This window comes from Arachis stenosperma, chromosome 3, assembly GCF_014773155.1.
Source record: "Arachis stenosperma cultivar V10309 chromosome 3, arast.V10309.gnm1.PFL2, whole genome shotgun sequence".
Lineage (NCBI taxonomy): Eukaryota > Viridiplantae > Streptophyta > Magnoliopsida > Fabales > Fabaceae > Arachis > Arachis stenosperma.
The window spans coordinates 20,206,775-20,226,507 of NC_080379.1; the positions used below are offsets into that span (position 1 = coordinate 20,206,775).

Consider the following 19,733-nt stretch of genomic DNA (forward strand, 5'->3'; position numbering starts at 1 on the left):
AGGACTCCCGATAAGCGAAGCTAGCTGGGAAGCTCGTGAAGATCTGTGGTGATTCCCAGAACACTTAAAGCGCTATCATGAATAGAACATAACGAGGACGTCTGCGCATTAGGTGGGGGAGAATGTCACAGTACATTTTAGAAAGTTTAATTTAACAATATTTGTATAGTTTTCTAGAGTGTTTGAGAATGCTCTAGATAGTTCCAGAATGTTCTAAAATATCCTAGAAGGTCCCGGAATACCCTAGAAGGTTCTAGAAGACTCTGAAAGGTCATAGATTATTATTCTAGAAGAATGTAGATGTATATAGAAGTATGAATAGTAGTATGGAATAATCTAGAAGTATTTAGAAAGCTGTGGTATGATAGATATTTGTAATGAAAGTTCTAGATGATTAATCTAGACCGTTAATTAGATTTAATTCTAACTATCTATTGAGGAGGTGGATGGCTATAAATAGGTGTGTGAGTCATGTGTGAGTCATTTGTAACAAACACTTGAGTAATAAAGTATTCTTTCCACCAAAGCTTCATTTCTCTTGTGTTCTTAGCTTTCTTGCTAAATATTGATGATTAGACTGACTTGCTCTTAGCTTAAGAGGTTGAGTAAGTCTGAGTGTTGGCACGATAGCGTTGGATTGTGTCCAAGATCGTGACATTCAACGCTCTTTATATTTAAGAAAAGGAAAAAAATAAAATAAAACATGTTTTATTTTTATTTTTCAATTTCAAAACTATGATGGTTTTGAGGCCTTTTTAATATGTTTTAATCGAAGATAGGTAGGTCAGTAGAACAAAAATATAATATATTTTCATTTACTTGTTTAATTATTTATTTATCTTTTTATTATTATTATTATTATTATTATTATTATTATTATTATTATTATTATTATTTGTTTGTTTGTTTGTTACTATTTCCTCGTAAGTATTTCCTTTTCTTAATTTTGTAAAAATATTTATGATTTTCATTTTCTATTTGTATTTTTTGTAAACTATTTTCATTTTCAAAACTCCTGTATTTTAATAAATATGATTGGTTTGTCAAAATAGATTTTCTTTTAAAATTAAGGAAACAAAAAAATATTCGGTTGATTTATTTCGAAATAAAATTTTAGTATCAAAATTAAAAACTAAATATATCATTAAATGATAAATATTATAAATATACTTTATTTCGTAAGTTATTTAATCCACTAAAATAATTTTATAATTTCGTTAGATTGCAAGAATTATTTCAAAAAAATTCAATTAAATTTTAAAAAGTTAAAAATTGTTGCTAGATAATTTTTTATATAACTAACTTAAATTAATCTACTTGTCAAGCAGGACGACCCAGGTGGTGGAGACAAGGGCACTTGCCCCCACAAATATTTTATAAAGTAATTAATAAATATATATATTTGTCTTTTTATTAGATTATGTTTTTTTTTAATAAATAAATTAATTAATCCACAAACAATTATAATATACTTCATTAGGCAAATTAGTTAATAATCATGTTGAAACTTAATTTTATAATTAAATGTAACTTTAGTTATTAGTAATATTTTTTAAATATTAGTTAACACTAAAAACATATTCTTTATATATTAATATTTTTTATTAAAATGGTCTTTTCTATAATATTATACTTTAAATATTATAAGAAATAATAAATAATTAAATAATTATTTAAGAATACATATATAAAAATATCATTTAGTTTTGTCAAAAATAAAGAGAGAATAATTATAAATTATTTTTTCATCATAATTTAAATTAATATATTGTTTACGAATTAATTAATTTATGTATGTATATATGTATGTATTGATGTATATTTCTAATTTTTTAATATATATATAATATATATATATATATATATATATATATATATATATATAGTTTTGGTTTCAAATTATAAATATATTTTTATCTAAATTTTATCTTTATATATTTTTGCCCTCACCAATAAATTTTTCTGGGTCCTTTACTGGCTTTAACACTAAATTCTAAAATTAAAAAAAAAAAAAAATCACAAGTGCACTCTGCTAAGTTGGGACAATATATTATGCCATTATACCAGACAAGCCGAAGCATATTATACTCCAGCTGAGAATATAAAAGGAATTTATTTTTCAAACAGGAAAATAGAATGTATTTATTATTATTATTATTATTATTATTATTATTATTATTATTATTATTATTATTATTATTATTATTTTCTTTTTTGAAATCGTTCTGTTCAAAGAACGTGATGCTACTTTGTAGTTATAAGAACGTGATGCTAGTTTATAGTTATAAGAACGTGTTATATGCGCAATGAAACATGTTTCTTTTGGAGGGTAAGACTGAAATCAATGTTCTTTCTATTAGGTGTTTTTAGTAAAAGTGTACTGCACTTTAGTACGGAGAAAATTACACACAAGGCTTAATAAAAAAAATCTGAATCTGAATCTCCAAATATAGAACAAGATTTAGTATTTCGTCCACTTCTCAGAAAATTCAGGATGAAAAATAGCATTTAACATTACCCTACATAGTAATTCCAACATAAAATAATTTAATTTTCTTAATTAAATTTATTTATATATCTCACAGTAACACACACTTGTACTATAGTTACTTGAGCCACACAGAACACGTGCTAGTTCAATAATCCTATGTTCTCTGATTTCTCCACAATAATTGCATGAAAATCTGCTTCTCCTTCCTAATTAGGAGGCTGAACATTTCTACCTTAAAAAATCTACACGTCACGTAACACGTCACCTTCACTAGCCAATCATTTTTTGGTCACGTGTAACACAATTGCAAAAGCTACGAAAAATTATGAACGTGTATAAATAACAACCAATCTATCTCTCTCACTTTGCTCATCTTCTGCGTTCCTTGCTATTGGCTGAATCTTTATTTCAGCAGTTTCTGGATTTGTAAGTGTAAATCTCACTCACATTCTCATTAATTTATCGCTAACGATTAAAATGTCATGACCATAGTTACATGAAATGCACTACGTTCCTGCACGGGAACGAGTACGCGATACGCCACATTTAAATATTTATGGGCTATGACAGATTTAAATGGTGAATTAGTACGCGAATTCCTCTCTTAATTAGTGAATTCATGTCACTATGATGACAACATCATATTGAACCAATAAAATTCAAAGCTAACAATGAAATTGCGCAGATTTTGTTTTCTATTTGCAGTTTGTTTTTTTGTGACGTTAAGGTGTTTGATGTTTTTCCCCTTAGGTTCAAATGAAGGGTTAGAAGCTACAACAAGGACAAAGCTGAATCAATACCATTGGAGCTTAATTCAGTAGCATTGATTGATCAGTTAGAGAGAATTCATGATTTCATATAGCATGTGCAATGTTGGAGCCCACTGTAATTAGCATTAATCACTTAATTTAATTTGTATTATTCATATAAAGCATGAGATTTGAGAGGATCATGGAATTTGAAACACTATGTGAGTGCTGTGGGGTTGCAAGAGCCATTGTTTATTGCAAATCAGATTCTGCACGTTTGTGCATGGATTGTGATGTGTCCGTACACAGTGCAAATTGTTTATCTATGAGGCACCTTCGTTCTCTCTTATGTGACAGGTGCAATTCCGAAGCAGCAATTGTTCATTGCATTGAGGAAAAGTTGTCATTTTGCCAAGGTTGTTGTGAATTGAACCAAAATGGGTGTTCAATTTTGGGACACAGGCTTCAATCCTTGAATTGTTACAAAGGTTGTCCCAATTTCACTGATTTGCCTGGCTTGTTCTCCTTTGTTCTCGATGATTATTCCTGTTCAAGTGGTTTGGACCATAATGGTGGCGGCAGCGGATCAATTGACACATCATTGCCTAGAAGTGAAAGCTGCAATAGCAAGTGTTTGGAGCAGCTTGTTAACACTATTAACAATGATGGCAATTTCGGTTTTGTTAATGAAAAGTTGAAGGAAACAGAACCATGTGTCAAATTTGAGCCTTGGATGGAGCAATCTTTGAGTTCCGGCATTCCTCCATCAAATGCAAACTACATGTCAATGCCATACTCTGGTGACCAAGCAATCCTCCTTCCAAACCTTCCAAAGGTACTACCTCTACTATTTTATTATCTAATGGCTGTATTTGGATCCTGTGAAATTTGCAATTTATGATCTTGACTTTTATAAAATTTGTGTGTGGTTTGGTTTTGATTGGAAAATTTTCAAAAGTAAATGAAATTATTCTCTGCTGTCATCCATATTGTTTGATGTACAAATCAATTTCGCACTTATGGTTTGATCAGTTCATAATTTTCCATGACTTACTTCCAGACATTTTTTAGCCAAAATCATAATTTCTAATTTTATAAGGACAAAAACTCATTTACTCTTTATTTAATTGTATATTCTTATTTACTTGTTTATTTGGTTATAAGTATATGCAATGATAATGCTCAATTGATTGACATGCAAATAGTTTATTTCATTATGTCACAGGATAGCAAGTACTAGAATAATGAGAGAAGTGGTTAGAATTTGCACTGCAAGAAGTAGTAACGTACTTTGTATGTTGGATCAGTTCTCTTAACAATACTCTGCTGTTATTATTAACTAAAATTTTAGACAATCCAATTTTTAATAATTCTTTTTTCTTATAACTCTCCCTTAACTCTAGCTGCAGGAATGTCCGAATTTGAACGATCTAGGAATCCATGATGGTGATGGTCTCAACATGGATAATTTTCAATTTAACTTTGAAAATACTGATGAAATATTTGACTATTCTCAAATTGATACAACATACCAAGTTGTTAATGGAGGAATGGACTGTGAATTAATGGGAAATAACATATCAGCAACAGAATCTAATGCTCTTTTTGAGAGTACAATAGAGGTTACAAGCAAACTTATTTTCTATTGTAACTAGAATGTGAAAAAACTTTGTGTGGTTTAATAGCGATGGAGTTGTTCGAGCAAAACTGACTTTTCGTCGGGTGTGATGTTTTGTTTTGTTTTGTTTTAGGCTGGTGGATCAGCTAGCGAGATGTATGGAATCAACAGCAATGAGAATTGTGTGCTTATGCCTCCTAGCTGCAATGAAAACAGCAATCTGGGATTCTCAAAGGGTGGTCAACTCTATTCAAGCATGTCACTTCCACTTCCTAACGGCGAGAGTGAAATCGGTGCTACAGATTATCAAGATTCTGGTTTGTCATCGATGTTCCCGATGGGTGATTTGTCTATGGAACCAATCTCAAAGGGTACATGCCAGCAAGCTCGGGAGAAAGCAAAATTGAGATTAAATGAGAAAAAGAAAAATCTAAGGTATCTTATCTATCTTCAACTCTTCATTTGTATAATTTATGGTACAAAATTAACAGTATTGACTTTATTTAAACAACATGACCTGTAAAATTTGATTTGAGTCCCTTATGCTAGATGAGTCTCTAAGAAAGTAAAGTTGCACGCTTACTGATGGAGTTTCTTATTTCTTCTGGTGCAGGTTTGGTAAGCAAATAAGATATGAATCTCGCAAAGCAAGGGCTGATTCGAGAAAACGTGTGAAAGGTAGATTTGTGAAAGCAGGCGAAGCATATGATTACGATCCTAAGAAGACAAGGAGCCTCTAAACATGTTATATCTGTAGCACTGTCCTTTCCTGCAAATATGTCCTGCTAATGTTAAGGTAAAATGAATGTTTTGTAGACACATTGGATTTTTGTTCTCAAATGTTTAATCAATATGAGATTTGTTAATCTAATGATTGTGAGATAGTGCTTTAAATTTTGATGTAGCTAGATAATTATTCAACCCCAAACTTGATTACTTAAGTGATTGTTTCAGATATATTAGACCTTTTTTGGTAGGATTCATAATCAAGGCATTATTAGTAAATAGATGGAAAAATTTTGGTATATTTTAAACTCAATGTTTCTTGATATAAATTGTATCAAGATATATTGAATTGTTGATGCGCCAAATTTTGAAAGTGATGGATATTTTGGAAAGAAGATAGTATATAAGAAAATGCTTTTGCATCTGGAAATTGCAAAAGAGGACATATAGTATATGTAACAAGATATTGAATTTAATTATTTGTAGGAAGTGTAAGAGGTAACAGATATGTTGCATAGAGGAGCAGAAAGTTTGACAGATTCAAGTTGCCTCAAACTTCAGGCACCCAAAGGGTAAGAACAAATACAACTCTTTTTCATAGATAACAGTTTTAATACCACTTTTCAAATTGCACAAGGATTTAATTGAATCCTTGAGTACCTCTACCAAATATCTGTTCTACCTTTGTCAATTGAATTAGTGAAATCAAAGCTTTTAAATCAAACAATTTTAATTGAGTGTTTGAAATTTTGAATCCTGCCAGATCTAGTTCCTAATGTGCATACCATTTGCTACTGCTCCATGACCAAAAATAGAAAAAGACCCTTTGTTGCATAAAACTTAGAGTTGGAGATAGCCAATTTTATTTCCCGCTTCTATGGTGTGTTTTGAGGTAATGTGTTTCAAAAGAACCTTAATTGTCTCTTAAGTTGACATTTGGATTTAAGATTTTACTGCTCTTAATTTTTATTATTTACAAGCTTCAATACTTGTTTTTCTTGTTTTCAGAGGAGATATGCATGGTGATCCATATTTGAAATTTAACTCTTCAGGGTCCACCTACCTTTTTTCCCTGTTTTATAGGGGGCTTTTATATGGTATTTGAATACCATCAAGGAATAAAAGAGAAACTGGTGTACAAATTGTATCTACATACATTGATTTCAAGATGTACAGAATAATGATAGTGACAGATACAAGAGAACGGAACAGAAAGAAGGAGTATTCTTAATCCATTGTTCGTTAGAATAGTGAAAATGCCAAGTATTGATTCAAAATTTGAGACAACTATTGTTGAGTTGGCGGAAATGTTACTTTCTTAATTATCTTCAAGTTCAAAACATTGCTCCTGTGGCTTGAAGGAAATTTCATTTTCTGGCATTGGTGACTCTGAATGACCACTCCTGTTCCATTACTTGGTTGAAGTTTAGGGTTGAGAGAGGCTGTTTCCCACTACCCTTCTTCCTTCTTTTTTATGTATAGATGTATGCAAATATTGCTGCATGGCAATAGTGCAGGTAAAGCTTTATCATCATCTCTAGAGGAACAACCATATGAGATGATTTCAAACAATATCCACTATATATACATGATTTCATTTTGATGTATTGAAAATGTAAAAAGATTTTATATTGTCATTCAGTCAAATTCATTCTTTAGATGATTATTTAAGTAGGAGTGTAAACATTTTTTATTTCTACTAATTTCTAGTTTTAACAAGTTTCATTCATGTTTTTGACAATATTTGTAACCTAGCAGTTACTCTAAGTTATTGTAGCATGTAATCTTTGAAAGCATTGCAGCCCAAACTATTTATATAATAAGATGCATTTATTTATTTTTTTATTATGATATATGTTCTACCATGGTTAATATATATGAGAGTATACATAGCATATTTGAACAAGTTTTAGGAAAATCTAATACCGCAAATCAAATATTAAGTTGAATTAGATAAAGATATATTTTTTGCGTTCATTCTTTACTAAATGTAGACCCACGTTATGAGTAGGACTAAAATGAGTTTAATTTTTATGAAATAATTTAGAAATGATATTTTAAAAATTGGTATAAAGTTCATTTTAATTAAGATATTTGCAGATTGTATTAATCTAAAATTAATATAGTAATCGTGCTAGTAGTTTAACACATTTTATTTCAAAATAAATGAAACTTAAATATTTAAAGGAAGTTTCATATAATATGTAGCTAAAGTTCTTACGAAATTCATAAAATTAGAATAAATAAATTTTAAAATAAACAACAAAACCTTTGGGATCTAACATGACTTTAAACATAGGCAAGTATGCATATGTTTATAATTATTAATTATAAAAATATCACATTTTTTTTAGATTACATGTTTGAAATAAAAGGTAATATATATTTTTAAAAAGGCCTTTACATTAATGTTCTCTTCAGCAAATGTAAAATTTTGAGTTGCAATGTATCTCTTTATTTTCATGTAACCTTTTAATTTTTCTTCCCAAAAAAAAAAAAATCTTATCAAAGATCAAATTTGTATTTTTACTTGTTACTAAATTTTGCAATCTCTTCCTGTATTTCAACCCAAAAAGAATTTCAAACAAACTATTTGGATTGTTATATTATTTAACTTAACATTTATAATTTATATATAATATCTCTAATTATATATTTGTTACGTCTATATTATTTAATTATTTCAATAATAATTAAAAATATAAAAATAAGCAATAATCAAAGAATAAAAATAAGGCAATAACTTTGGACTATTTTTTACTACGTTTCAAACACTATTAATTTAATTATATGTCTTTTTCATAGCCTTTATTGGTGTGGCAATATGTATAGAGTAAACTATAGAGAGATTGCTAATCTTGTTATTAGGACGATCAACGTGACAATAATATAGAAAATTATGTGTCAAACTCTTAATATAGCATTACTTTAATTTTTTTATGTATTATAAATAAATTCCTACATTGAGTTGACATGGACGGAATTCTTTGGGGGGGGGGGGGGGGGGGGAGGGGAATGGGGGGCAAGTAACATTTTCAAAATGTATATATATATATATATGCTCTCATTTTTAAATTATATTTGTTTTTGTATTAACATAAAAATTATTTAATTTATATCAAAAAAATATTTTATTAAATGAAATTAATTATTTTATATTTTAAGCATATAATAGTTTTTTTTTATTTTTGATATATTTAATGATTGAAAATATAAAAAATTTATCTTCTTAATTACTTTTTAAAAAAATATTTTTTTATGGTATTATTAAAATTGCTATCAGAACACATGTTAGCAAGATCTTATATATTAAATCAACTTAATTAATACTATTCAATTAATAAATTTATTTAGTTGATATTAATATTTTTGAATTTTTTTACTCGAATTTAATATTTGCTAGTAAATTATATATGTATTTTAATGATTAACATAAATTGAATAAAATTAGTCACCAAAAAAAAAAATTGAATAAAATCATTTAAAACCTAGTTGAAGACTTTGAATAAAAAATTTATTGGTCAGAAGATAATTAATATTAAATATTAACTAATATGGATAATAGCCAACGAGGTATAATTCAAATGGCATAGTCTTTCTATACTCACTTAGAGGTCGTGGCTTTGAATTTCCTTATCTTTAGTTAAAAAAAAACTAATATAGATAATAAAAGATTAGAGAGTATTTAATATTTAATATTATTTAATTCTATATACTTCAATATGTTTATATAAATTTTTTTGTTATTCTTATCCATTATATGTTTGCTGCATTGACTTAAAATTTTTGGATCTATCGCTGAGTTAACATATATTTTTTTATTATTGAATAAGCTAATAAATCTATAATTTTCATTATATATATATTTCATTTAATAACAGAGATATATGTGTAAATTTGATGTACAAAACTTGATATGAATATGCAAAATATTTCTCAAACAAATTGTGTTATCAATTTTTTTTTTCATATAATATAGATATTGATAAAAATCTTATAGAACTTCCCCATTTTCAATAGGTCCACCAAGAACGCCTGAAATGAAATGATGATATTTCACTATTCTACATATCATCCAGGGGAAACAAGCCAAGAAAACTAAGATTACATAAAAAGAAAAGGGATGCATGAAAATTAGAGAAACTTGAAAGGGGTGTCTTGTGTTCTTGAACAATCCCTGCTATTGTTGTTGTTAGAAAGGTTCTCAATTAATGTGGCTGGAAGAATGACCTCCATTGAAGCTCCAATGAGACATCTCCTTGTAAGATTGTGACACGTGTTGCAAAAAAACACCTTATGTGTCTAAGTGCCAAGAAATTTGCCTTATGAACCCATTTGTCACACTCTCTACACAAATAAGCATCATCAGCTTGGCAATACAATGAAGCTTGAAATCCACATAGCTCACAAGATTTTGAACCACCATCATGATGATGATGATGTTGTGATGATGCACCCTCTTCATGTGTGAAGCTCCTACAAAAACCACCACCATGCTTTTTTTCTTCTGCACCTTTGCACATTATTCTTGAGAACAAAAATTAATCTTTAGTAGTAGTATTTAGTACCTAGAAGTTTTTTTTTTTGAATAAATGGTATAAATATATAGAGGAATGAATGACCTTTTATAGAAAGAATAGAAATTCATCTATGGATTTGATTGCTTGAAGCACATACATGTTCCCTAGACCAATATTTAATTTCTTGTGGATAAGGACATGAATGCCAATACCTCACGTAATCACATTCTTACACTATTAATTTGTCCTTTTCCAATCATATGCTCCAAAAGGGTCAAATGGTCAATTACTCAATTTAGTGACGCAAGAAGAAAAAGAGGGAATTTTTTGACTCCACTAGATTTTGACAAAAAATGGAATATATATATTTTAAAAACAAAAATGTTAATTAATAAACTATGATTAAGAAGATAGATGCTTCATTCAATTGAAGGTGCTGCATTGTCATTGAGGCATATATATGTGCACACTAATTCCTAATGAAGAAAGGTTGATTGTATGGCTTAGAATTAACTTTAAATTTGTGATCGACCAATGTCCATTTGTTTTAACTTTTATATATAAATATATACATGACCACGTGAAATGGAACATGATTGGATTTAATTTAATAAAAGGGTATAATTTAAAGGTAGAAATTTTTGTGTAGTACTAGTTTCTATGACACTCTTTTGTGACACGGTTGGATTCAAAGGCATATGAAACGTGAATTTGCTATGCACAAGGAAACAAGAGGCATAAAATAAAATGTCTTTGTCCACAAAATTATTCTTTTGAGTTGAGGGAATGACACATTATTAATACACATGTATGGTTCAAAACTTAGGGGATTTGGGGATACTATACACTTGCCACATACATGTAGGTTGGTGAATGGTGACTCTAAAGAAACAAGACAAGATATGATTGGTTTGGTGCATTTGGTGACTTTCGAAGAAAAGTGTAATAGCATCATTCCAACCGTTCAATATGACTCACCACACAACCACTAAAGAGGCAACTATATTATGTTATGGTTATTGTTATGAAGAATGTCATTCAACCGTTGAACATATTATTCATTGTTGAGAGTTAGGGAAAGCTCTTTTATTCATTCATTTTCTAAACAAATTTTACTTCATCTTCACACTGCAGTCTATGTATACGTACTTTAGAATCTTAAAATGTATAACTTAAAACTATATATGAAGTTGTTAATTTATTACTGTAAATTGTGTTTTATAAATAAATCACCCTTTAATGGAAGAATAATTTTGAAGAACACTTATTTGAAGTTTTTTTTTTGGTAATATTTTATAAATTTAAGAGAATAATTAGTTGCATCTTTTAAAAGTTTAATAGATAAATTACACATAATGAGCAAAAGTTTAGAGAGATAAATTACATTTTTCTGATTCTTTTAATTGTTGCATATAGGAGTAAATTACTGTTTTAATCCTTAATATTTTGATTAAATTTTAATTTTGTCTTTAATTTTTAAAATGTTTAATTTTTTTCTAAATATCTTATTTTGTTCTATTTTAATTTTTTAGATAAAATTAACATTTTTCTTTTAAAAATATCATTTTTTCCATTATGATTTTCTTTTGAGTAACGACAAAAATTATAATTGAAATTGAAATGGTCATGATGCTAGTCGTAGTAATTTGGCAGTAAAAATGACACAATAATAAGAAAAAAAAGAAGATAATAAGGGTAAACTACCGAAATCTTCAACTCATTTGAATAATTAAGGTTAATCAAGTTGGTCTAATAATTTAGGGATTGATGGTGCTCTGCCAGAGTTTTATAGTGCTCTGCGAGAGTTTAAGCGAGAGAAATCCTAATTTACAAAAAACACAAACGTCCATCTGAATTCATTTGAATTCTACAAGCGTCATTGAGATCCTAATGGCAGTGTCGACTGCTCACAATCGAGACAGAGGAAGAAGGAGTTGGGAGGAAGAGGAGGAAATCGTTGCGTTTGGTGAAGAAATTCGAGCAGGGGTAGAGAGATGCTCAAGAAGTTTGGTGGATAGGTTGCTGGTTGATCGGGCTTTTTTAGGAGGGACTATGGAGGCAGCAATGCAGGCTATTTGGAGGCAACCAGAGGAATTTAGGGTGATGGATCATGGAGGAAACCTCTTCCTGTTTTTTTTTCTCTAACAAAAAAGAGCTTATTCGAATCGAAAGAGGGGGACATGGCTTTTCAAAAATTATATCCTAAATCTAAAGAGGTGGAAGGAAGAGGAGACACTTAATGATGCAGAATTCTCTCAAATTCTGGTGTGGATTCAAATTTGGAAATCATTGGAATACTATACAAAACAAAGGAGGTAGGTGAAAAAATTGGAAGAGCAATGGGAGAAGTCTTAGATGTTAACACATTTCAAGTGAGAGGCAAGGAAAGTAGGATTGTTAAAGTGCTGCTCAACCTGGATGTTACCAAGGCACTCCAAAGGAGGAGGACAACAAAATAAATGGAAGCCAAACTTGAAAAATCTCACTAGAAGAAAAAGATCAATGTGATAGGAAAAAAAGAGGAAGGCCCAAAAAGGAACGGAGATGGTAATTTCAAAGAAAATGTGCCAAAAATTTATTATTACGACTGTTGAGAGGGAGGATGCTATCCTTGAAAGGACACTCGGAGGACTATAAAAATGTTGATATGGAACTATCAGGATTTAGAAAAATCCTTGACAGTTCACATTATACAAGGGATTTGTAAATCTCATTCCCCTAAGGTATTGTTTATTGTGCGAAACAAAAAATAATACCTTGACTATGTCAGAAGTTTGTAGGAAGTTGGATTTTGTGAACTTTTCTTGTGTGGATCCTAGGGGATTGGCAGGAGGATTGGTGTTGGCATGGAAGGAAGAGTCAGATATTACGGTTCGGCACAAAAAAGAATTTATGATTCAATTCTCATGGACTGGCCGCAGACTCCAAAAGCAATGGGAGGTGATGGCTATTCATCTTCATTGTGAGGAGAATCAGAGGAAGGAGCAGTTTGGCAAGATTTTGGAGATTATTCGCTATTTGGGTCAATATTCTATGGTGATAGGAGATTTTAATGCTATCTCAGAGTACCACGACAAAGAAAGGGATCGTATGAAGACGAGAAGATCTATTGAGGCTTTCAATAATTTTATTAATGAAGGTGAGTTGGTGGACTTGGGGTATATTGGAAGCAAATTTACTTGGAGCAACAAACAATTTGATGAGAATTTTGTTAAAGAAAAACTGGATAGATGGTTGACCTCAGCACATTTGAAGTTAAAGTACCCGAAAAGCAATGGTCACCCACTTGGAGGATACCGGATCAGATCATTATCCACTTCTATTACATTTGGACAACGAAGAAAGAAGAACTAAAAGGAGATTTCGATTCTAAGAGATGTGGTGTGGTAGCGAGGAGGTATCAAACATTGTTAAAGAGGCATGGCAAACCCAAATAAATAGATCACCTATATACAAACTATTTTACAAACTGAAAAGATGTCGCCATATGCTTGTAGAGTGGTCGAAAAGCAGTAGAAGCAACTCGAAGACGCTCATTACTGATCTTAAAAATAAGTTAGAATAGGAGAAGGAGAAAAGGAATAGTGGGATAGAAGACAGATTCTAAATCTAAAGGCTGATCTAACAGATGTGTATAAGAAGGGAGAGCGGTATTGGCAGGAGAAGTCAATGGTTTAATGGCTGAAATGGGGGACCAAAATACAAAATTTTTCAAGCAAAATTTTGTAATAAAACTAGGAAAAGCAAGATTCAAAAGTTGCTAGATGACTCGGATAATTATAAACCCGATCAGGAAGGAATAGCTCAGATTGCACAACAGTACTTCACTGAACTCTTCTACCTCTAACCCAAGTTCATCTATGGAGAGTATAGAAGACATGGAGGTAAGGGTCGATGTCACGATTAACAAAAGACTAATGCGGAGAGTTACGGAAAAAGAGGTTAAAATAGCAACCTTTCCCATTTTCACAGGTAAATTCTTTCAACATTACTAGGAGATCATTAAAAGGGATGTAACGGAGGCAGTTATGATTTTCTTTACAGGAGAAAAGATGTTGTGAAGTTTTAACCACACGCATATTTGTTTGATACCAAAGGTTCAACATGCAAAAAATATGGCCAAAACTAGACCCATTAGTTTGTGTAGTATTTTCTATAAAATCATCTCAAAGATACTAGTTCACAGGATGCAAGGAGTGTTGAATAAGGTGATTAGCGAGAATCAGAGCGTATTCATCAAAGGAAGGCAGATTAGTGACAATACCCTAATAGCTCATAAGCTCGTGCCTTTTTTGAAGAATAAAACTTGTGGTGATCACGAGGTGGCAGTGAAGTGATAGGGTCAAATGGAGTTTTGTATGGGATGTGATGGAAAAGCTAGGATTCTGTAAATAGTAAATTGACTGGATTAAAGAGTGTGTCACTACTGTATCCTACTCTGTTACTGTGGAAGGACAATCTCATGGTTTCTTTAAATCATGCAGGGATTGCGTCAAGGCGATTCCCTCTCCCTCTAACTATTTCTTATTTGCACAGAAGGTTTATCCTATCTACTCCACAGAGGAGAATAGAGGCGCGAGATCTCAGAATTGAGGATCAATAGCAGATGCCCTACAGTCAACCATCTACTTTTTACAGATGATTCTATACTCTTTTGTAAAGCGAATGAAGAGGCTTGTCAGAGACTATTCCAGGTACTGAACACCTACGAACACCTTAGTAAGCAGTAGATTAATTTTCACAGATGTTCCACCTTCTTTAGTAAGAACACCCCCCTCATGTAAGAGATGAATTAGCCCATATTTTACAAATTTCACATGTAAGGAACCAGAATAAATATCTGGGACTGTCAGTAATAATTAACAGATTCAAGATGAGTGTTTTTAGTTATATTAAAGATAAAGTGAAACACAGGCTACAAAACTGGAAACGATTATTACTCTCCGTCAGTAGAAAGGAGGTTCTTATCAAAACTGTTGCGACAGTTATTCCTCTCTACACTCTGAGTTGTTTCAAGTTACTAGACTCCCTAATTGATAATATCCAATGAAAAATTATGAATTTCTGGTGGGGTTAGAGGAGAATCGAGCAAAAACAGTGATGGATTAAATAGGATATAATTTTTAGAGACAAGAAGCATGGAGGGTTAGGCATCAAGGATCTTAAAACTTTTAACTTAGCTATGCTAGTCAAGCAAAGTTGGAGAATAGCAACGAAATAGGAATCATTAGTTAGAAAGATATACAAAGGCAGCTACTCTAAATATTCATCTTTTCTTAAAGCAGACATTGGATCATGCCCCTCTTGGGCTTGGAGAAGTTTATTGGAGGGAAGGAAAGTGATTGAAAAAAGTTTAATGTGACGGACAAGGAGCGAAGGTTCAGTTAAAATTTTTGAAGTCCCTTGGATCAGGAATTTTAGGCCTATCTCAGGTTACTAACAACAAAATGTAACCTCAGATATTATATGGGTGAATCAGCTACTCAAACAAAACAGAACATGAAATGCACAATTAATTCGATCAATCTTTAGTCCAGATATTGCAACAAGCATTTTGCAAATAGAAATTAATGAAGGAGAGGATAGGATTACCTGAAAAAATGAGAAATCAGGCCACTACTCAATAGCATCGGGGTACTAAATAGCTTTCTTTTTCATCTATCCTCCAATTGACCAGCTCCATCCCTAAAGTCTGTAGCCAAAAGAACATTTAGAACTCGGTCCAGGATCTGCAGTGCCCCCTGAAGGTAAAGATCTTCACCTGGAGGCTACTTCACAATGGGACTCCGGTTCGACAGCGTATCCATATTAGATTCTATAATGTACAGGACATGTGCTCTAGGTATGGAGGAGAAGGAGAGACAGCTCTTCATTGCTTAGTGCTCTGCCCATTTGCAAATCAGACTTGGCAATTATTTAACCTCAACGCGGCATCAACAGTTAATAACAACAAAGAACCGTGGCGGTGGTGGTCGGAACTGAGCGAGCTTGCACGACGACAATCGCAAGAAAAGAAGAAATTGGTGTTGGCGGTGATGCTAACTTGGGCAATTTGGAGAGAAAAAAAATGCTAAAGTCTTCTAAGGAAAGGACGTTCCCCCTCAAAAAATGTATGCTCTAGCTAATGAATTTCACTCTGAATATCAAATGTACAAACTCCACTAATTTCTTATTTTATCCTTAGTTTCAGATATGCAATCTAATCTCTATCTTTCTATTTCTTTCACTAGCTTTTCTTTAGTTCAGCAATGTAATTTTATATTGACTTTCCCTTTTCTCCGTTAGGTTATTATGTTTTGATGTAAGGGCATTATGAAAAAGTTCTTTTTTAGTATTTGTTGTCCAAGTATAGATTAGACCATAACACTATACTCATTTTATATGATAAAATGAATATTGTCTATCTTTAGAAAAAAAATATTGAAATCTCCTTCGATTTTTTGTGAATTATTTTTATTAATGACCAAGAAAGAATGAAAAAACTCTAAAAACAATTTTTTATTCATTTTCTAAATGTACTTTTTAAATAGTTATTCGAATATTCTTCCAAAATTTTGAATAAAATACATAAGTGGTTTGTCAAATGTAAAAGTTATTTGTCACTTATTATAAAAATATATATTCTTTTTGTTATTTTTGTTGTGCTTTATAATATTTTAAAGATATTTTTGTGGTTATAAAAAATATGGGGTGCTTTTGTTAGTGTTTCAAAAAATTGAGAGCGATTTTAGTAATTTACCCAAATAATTAATAGAGGAAAAATTTGTATTTTTTGAAGAAAAAAAATAATTTTAATTAGATAACTAAAATAGGACGAAATAAATCATTTAAAATAAAAATATAATATTTTAAATATTATGGATGAAATTAAAATTTATTCCAAAATTTAAAAATTAAAATAATACTTTATCCTTATATAACATGTGAATTTTTCTTTAAAATATATTTATTTTTTACGAAAAAAATTCACATATATAGTACAATTATTTTTACATAATAATTCAATTATATTAATTTTTGATAACAATTTAGTCATAAACTTAAAAATGGTTATTTTTGTTGGCCTACATAAAATAAATTAAAATTTCATAAATCAAAATGTTGATTTGTTTTTTTGATTTGGTATGGTTGGAGAAGAAAAATTTATGTGTTGGATGGCTAAGCCATGTGAAGAAATGCAATGATTGCTTTAAAAAGACACAAAAAAAAGGAACAATCACAAGAAAAATGGAAGCTACTAGCAGTATAGCATGACTAACCCAAATGAAAAATCAAGGAATTTTTCGTGTTTCATGACTCAAATGCTCTGTTTGAAATGGAAAAATATTATTTCTACATGCTTTCATTGTGAATTTGTGCAAAAAATTAATAATTTTATGTTAGATGAGATATAATTTTTGTCTCAAAATTTAGAAATAAAATTTAATTTTTATATACTAATAATACAAAATATTTGTAGACGTGAAGTTTTAGACAGATTAAAATCTCATATGGAGTAGAAGTTATAAAAAGTAGAAGAATGACTTCTGATTCACAGAATATTGTTCTGGTGGCTGAAAATTATTTTAAAGAAATATTTTTATCTGCTAATTCATTAGAACCTGGTGACATTCACTGATTTCAGTCCTTCGATTATGGCTTTTATAAATCGAAGGCTAATGGGACCAATCTCTATGGAAAAAATCAAGAGATCCATTTTTAACATTTGTCCTCAAAGTGCTTCAGATGAGAATGGCTTCACAACACAGTTTTTCCAGTTTTATTTGGACATTATGAGTGGTGATATTTTTAAGGCAATTCGTAGCTTCTTTGGTGGAAATAAAATTCTCAAGACGTTTAACCACACACAGATTTGTTTGATCCCTAAGATCATGGATGCTAAAGATATATCACAGGTCAGACTTATTAGCTTATCCTTAGTCTTTTATAAAATTATTTCTAAAATTCTAATACATAGATTTCAGGAGTTTATGAATAATTTAATAAGTTTAAATCAGAGTGCATTTTTAAAAAGTAGATTAATTTCTGACAATATTTTAATAGCTTATGAATGTATATACTACCTCAAAACTAAGAGGTGTGAATTGTAATGTGAAATTGTGATTAAATTGGATATGAGTAAAGCATATAATAGAGTTGAGTGAATTTTTTTTATGGTTCGTCATGGAGATTAGATAAAAAAAGCTAAAAATAAATATGTTTTATGTGAATGATATTATGAGATTATTTTTTGATAATATGTAATTATAAATTTAATTTATTCTTTATAATTTTATGCATTTATTTAAATTATATTATCTGATTAATTTTATTTTTTTTTAAAACAGAAAGGTAGCGAGATTACAGAATGACAGAGAAAAGAGATAGAAAAAGATAAATAAAGATGATAGAGGGAGTTTATCAATTTTGGCAAAAATAAATTTATTTTGATTCTAATGAAAGAATATCTCACGATTTATCAAATTAGTAATATAAAGTTTATAAGTTATATATAGAGTGGGAAGGGTAGAGACAAATAGAAGCTACAGTCCCATCACTCATACTTGTAAATCGCGACAACACTACCAGTACATATTAGCTTCTATATATTGTTATTTAACACATATACTATAACACCCTAATTACCCTAACCTTACCTCATGTCGTAAAGCAAATGTTAATCAGAGGTCACGACAATCCTAAGGCTTATACATAAATATATATAGAAGGAATAATAATTCTAGAAGCCCGATGAAGGAATATGCTCAAAAATAGAGTTACAAAAGCGCAAAACGTTCATACGAAACTACAAACTTAAGGCACAAGATAAAGATATAAGATAAAAAAAATATAAATATATAAGAGGATATAATAGTCATAAAGAACTAGCATCAACCTGCGGAGTTTATGCCGACTAGTGTTATACAAACATACAGAATTTTGTGAGTTAAAACAGCATATACAAAATATCTCTTTCAAAGTAAGCCTCTAAGACAAATATAAATACAAAAGTGAGAGAACTTAAAAGCAGAATAGCCAAAAGACTCCAAAACATGATAAAGATCCTCCGCTCTGTCACCATCAAGTAACTCATCGAGGTGAGTTGCGACCTGCATTTGAAAAATAATAACAAAGTATGAAATGAGAACCGGAGGTTCTCAATATGGTAACAGTGTCCAGTAATGTAAGATATAAGATTCTGGGACGCCAGAGGCAATCCTAGAACTTCATATCCACACAAGATTCAACTTAAAGCATAACTAAAATTAAAACCATAACTTTAAATCCTTTATGAAACGAGATAAACTATCTTAAGGGATTTCTAACTATCAATTCGCCGCTGTCCCACAGCCTTCACCAGTCTAACCGCCATGCGATTCCATCGCCACCGCCTTCCGAACCTCCTCAATCCCAGTAGAAAACACAAGTAATAACAATGCAAGTAAAGCACAAGTATAGCATGTATATCAGGAAATTCAAGAAGCAATTAATCATGTTATACAATTAGGCTAGCAATTCAAGTCGGCAAAGCAAGCAAACAGATAGAAGATGGACATGATAAATGTCTGTCCTATTTAGCTGTGATATCACATCGTCGGTTCAACTGCCAATCTAATACATCTCCATGGAGATGTCGCCCTTCGGTCTCA

General features: G+C 30.5%; 1 protein-coding gene across 1 annotated transcript; it reads left to right on the forward strand.

Moving 5' to 3' along the window:
* The first annotated feature begins 2,861 nt into the window (after nucleotides 1–2,861).
* LOC130965641 (putative zinc finger protein CONSTANS-LIKE 11) lies at nucleotides 2,862–7,380 on the forward strand. The gene is made up of 9 exons (XM_057890405.1): nucleotides 2,862–2,917; nucleotides 3,242–4,075; nucleotides 4,495–4,533; nucleotides 4,644–4,862; nucleotides 4,992–5,293; nucleotides 5,472–5,654; nucleotides 6,071–6,156; nucleotides 6,348–6,476; nucleotides 6,593–7,380. The coding sequence occupies exons 2-6, from the start codon at nucleotides 3,425–3,427 to the stop codon at nucleotides 5,596–5,598; spliced, it is 1,338 nt and encodes a 445-aa protein (XP_057746388.1). The 5' UTR covers nucleotides 2,862–2,917; nucleotides 3,242–3,424; the 3' UTR covers nucleotides 5,599–5,654; nucleotides 6,071–6,156; nucleotides 6,348–6,476; nucleotides 6,593–7,380.
* The last annotated feature ends 12,353 nt before the right edge of the window (nucleotides 7,381–19,733 follow it).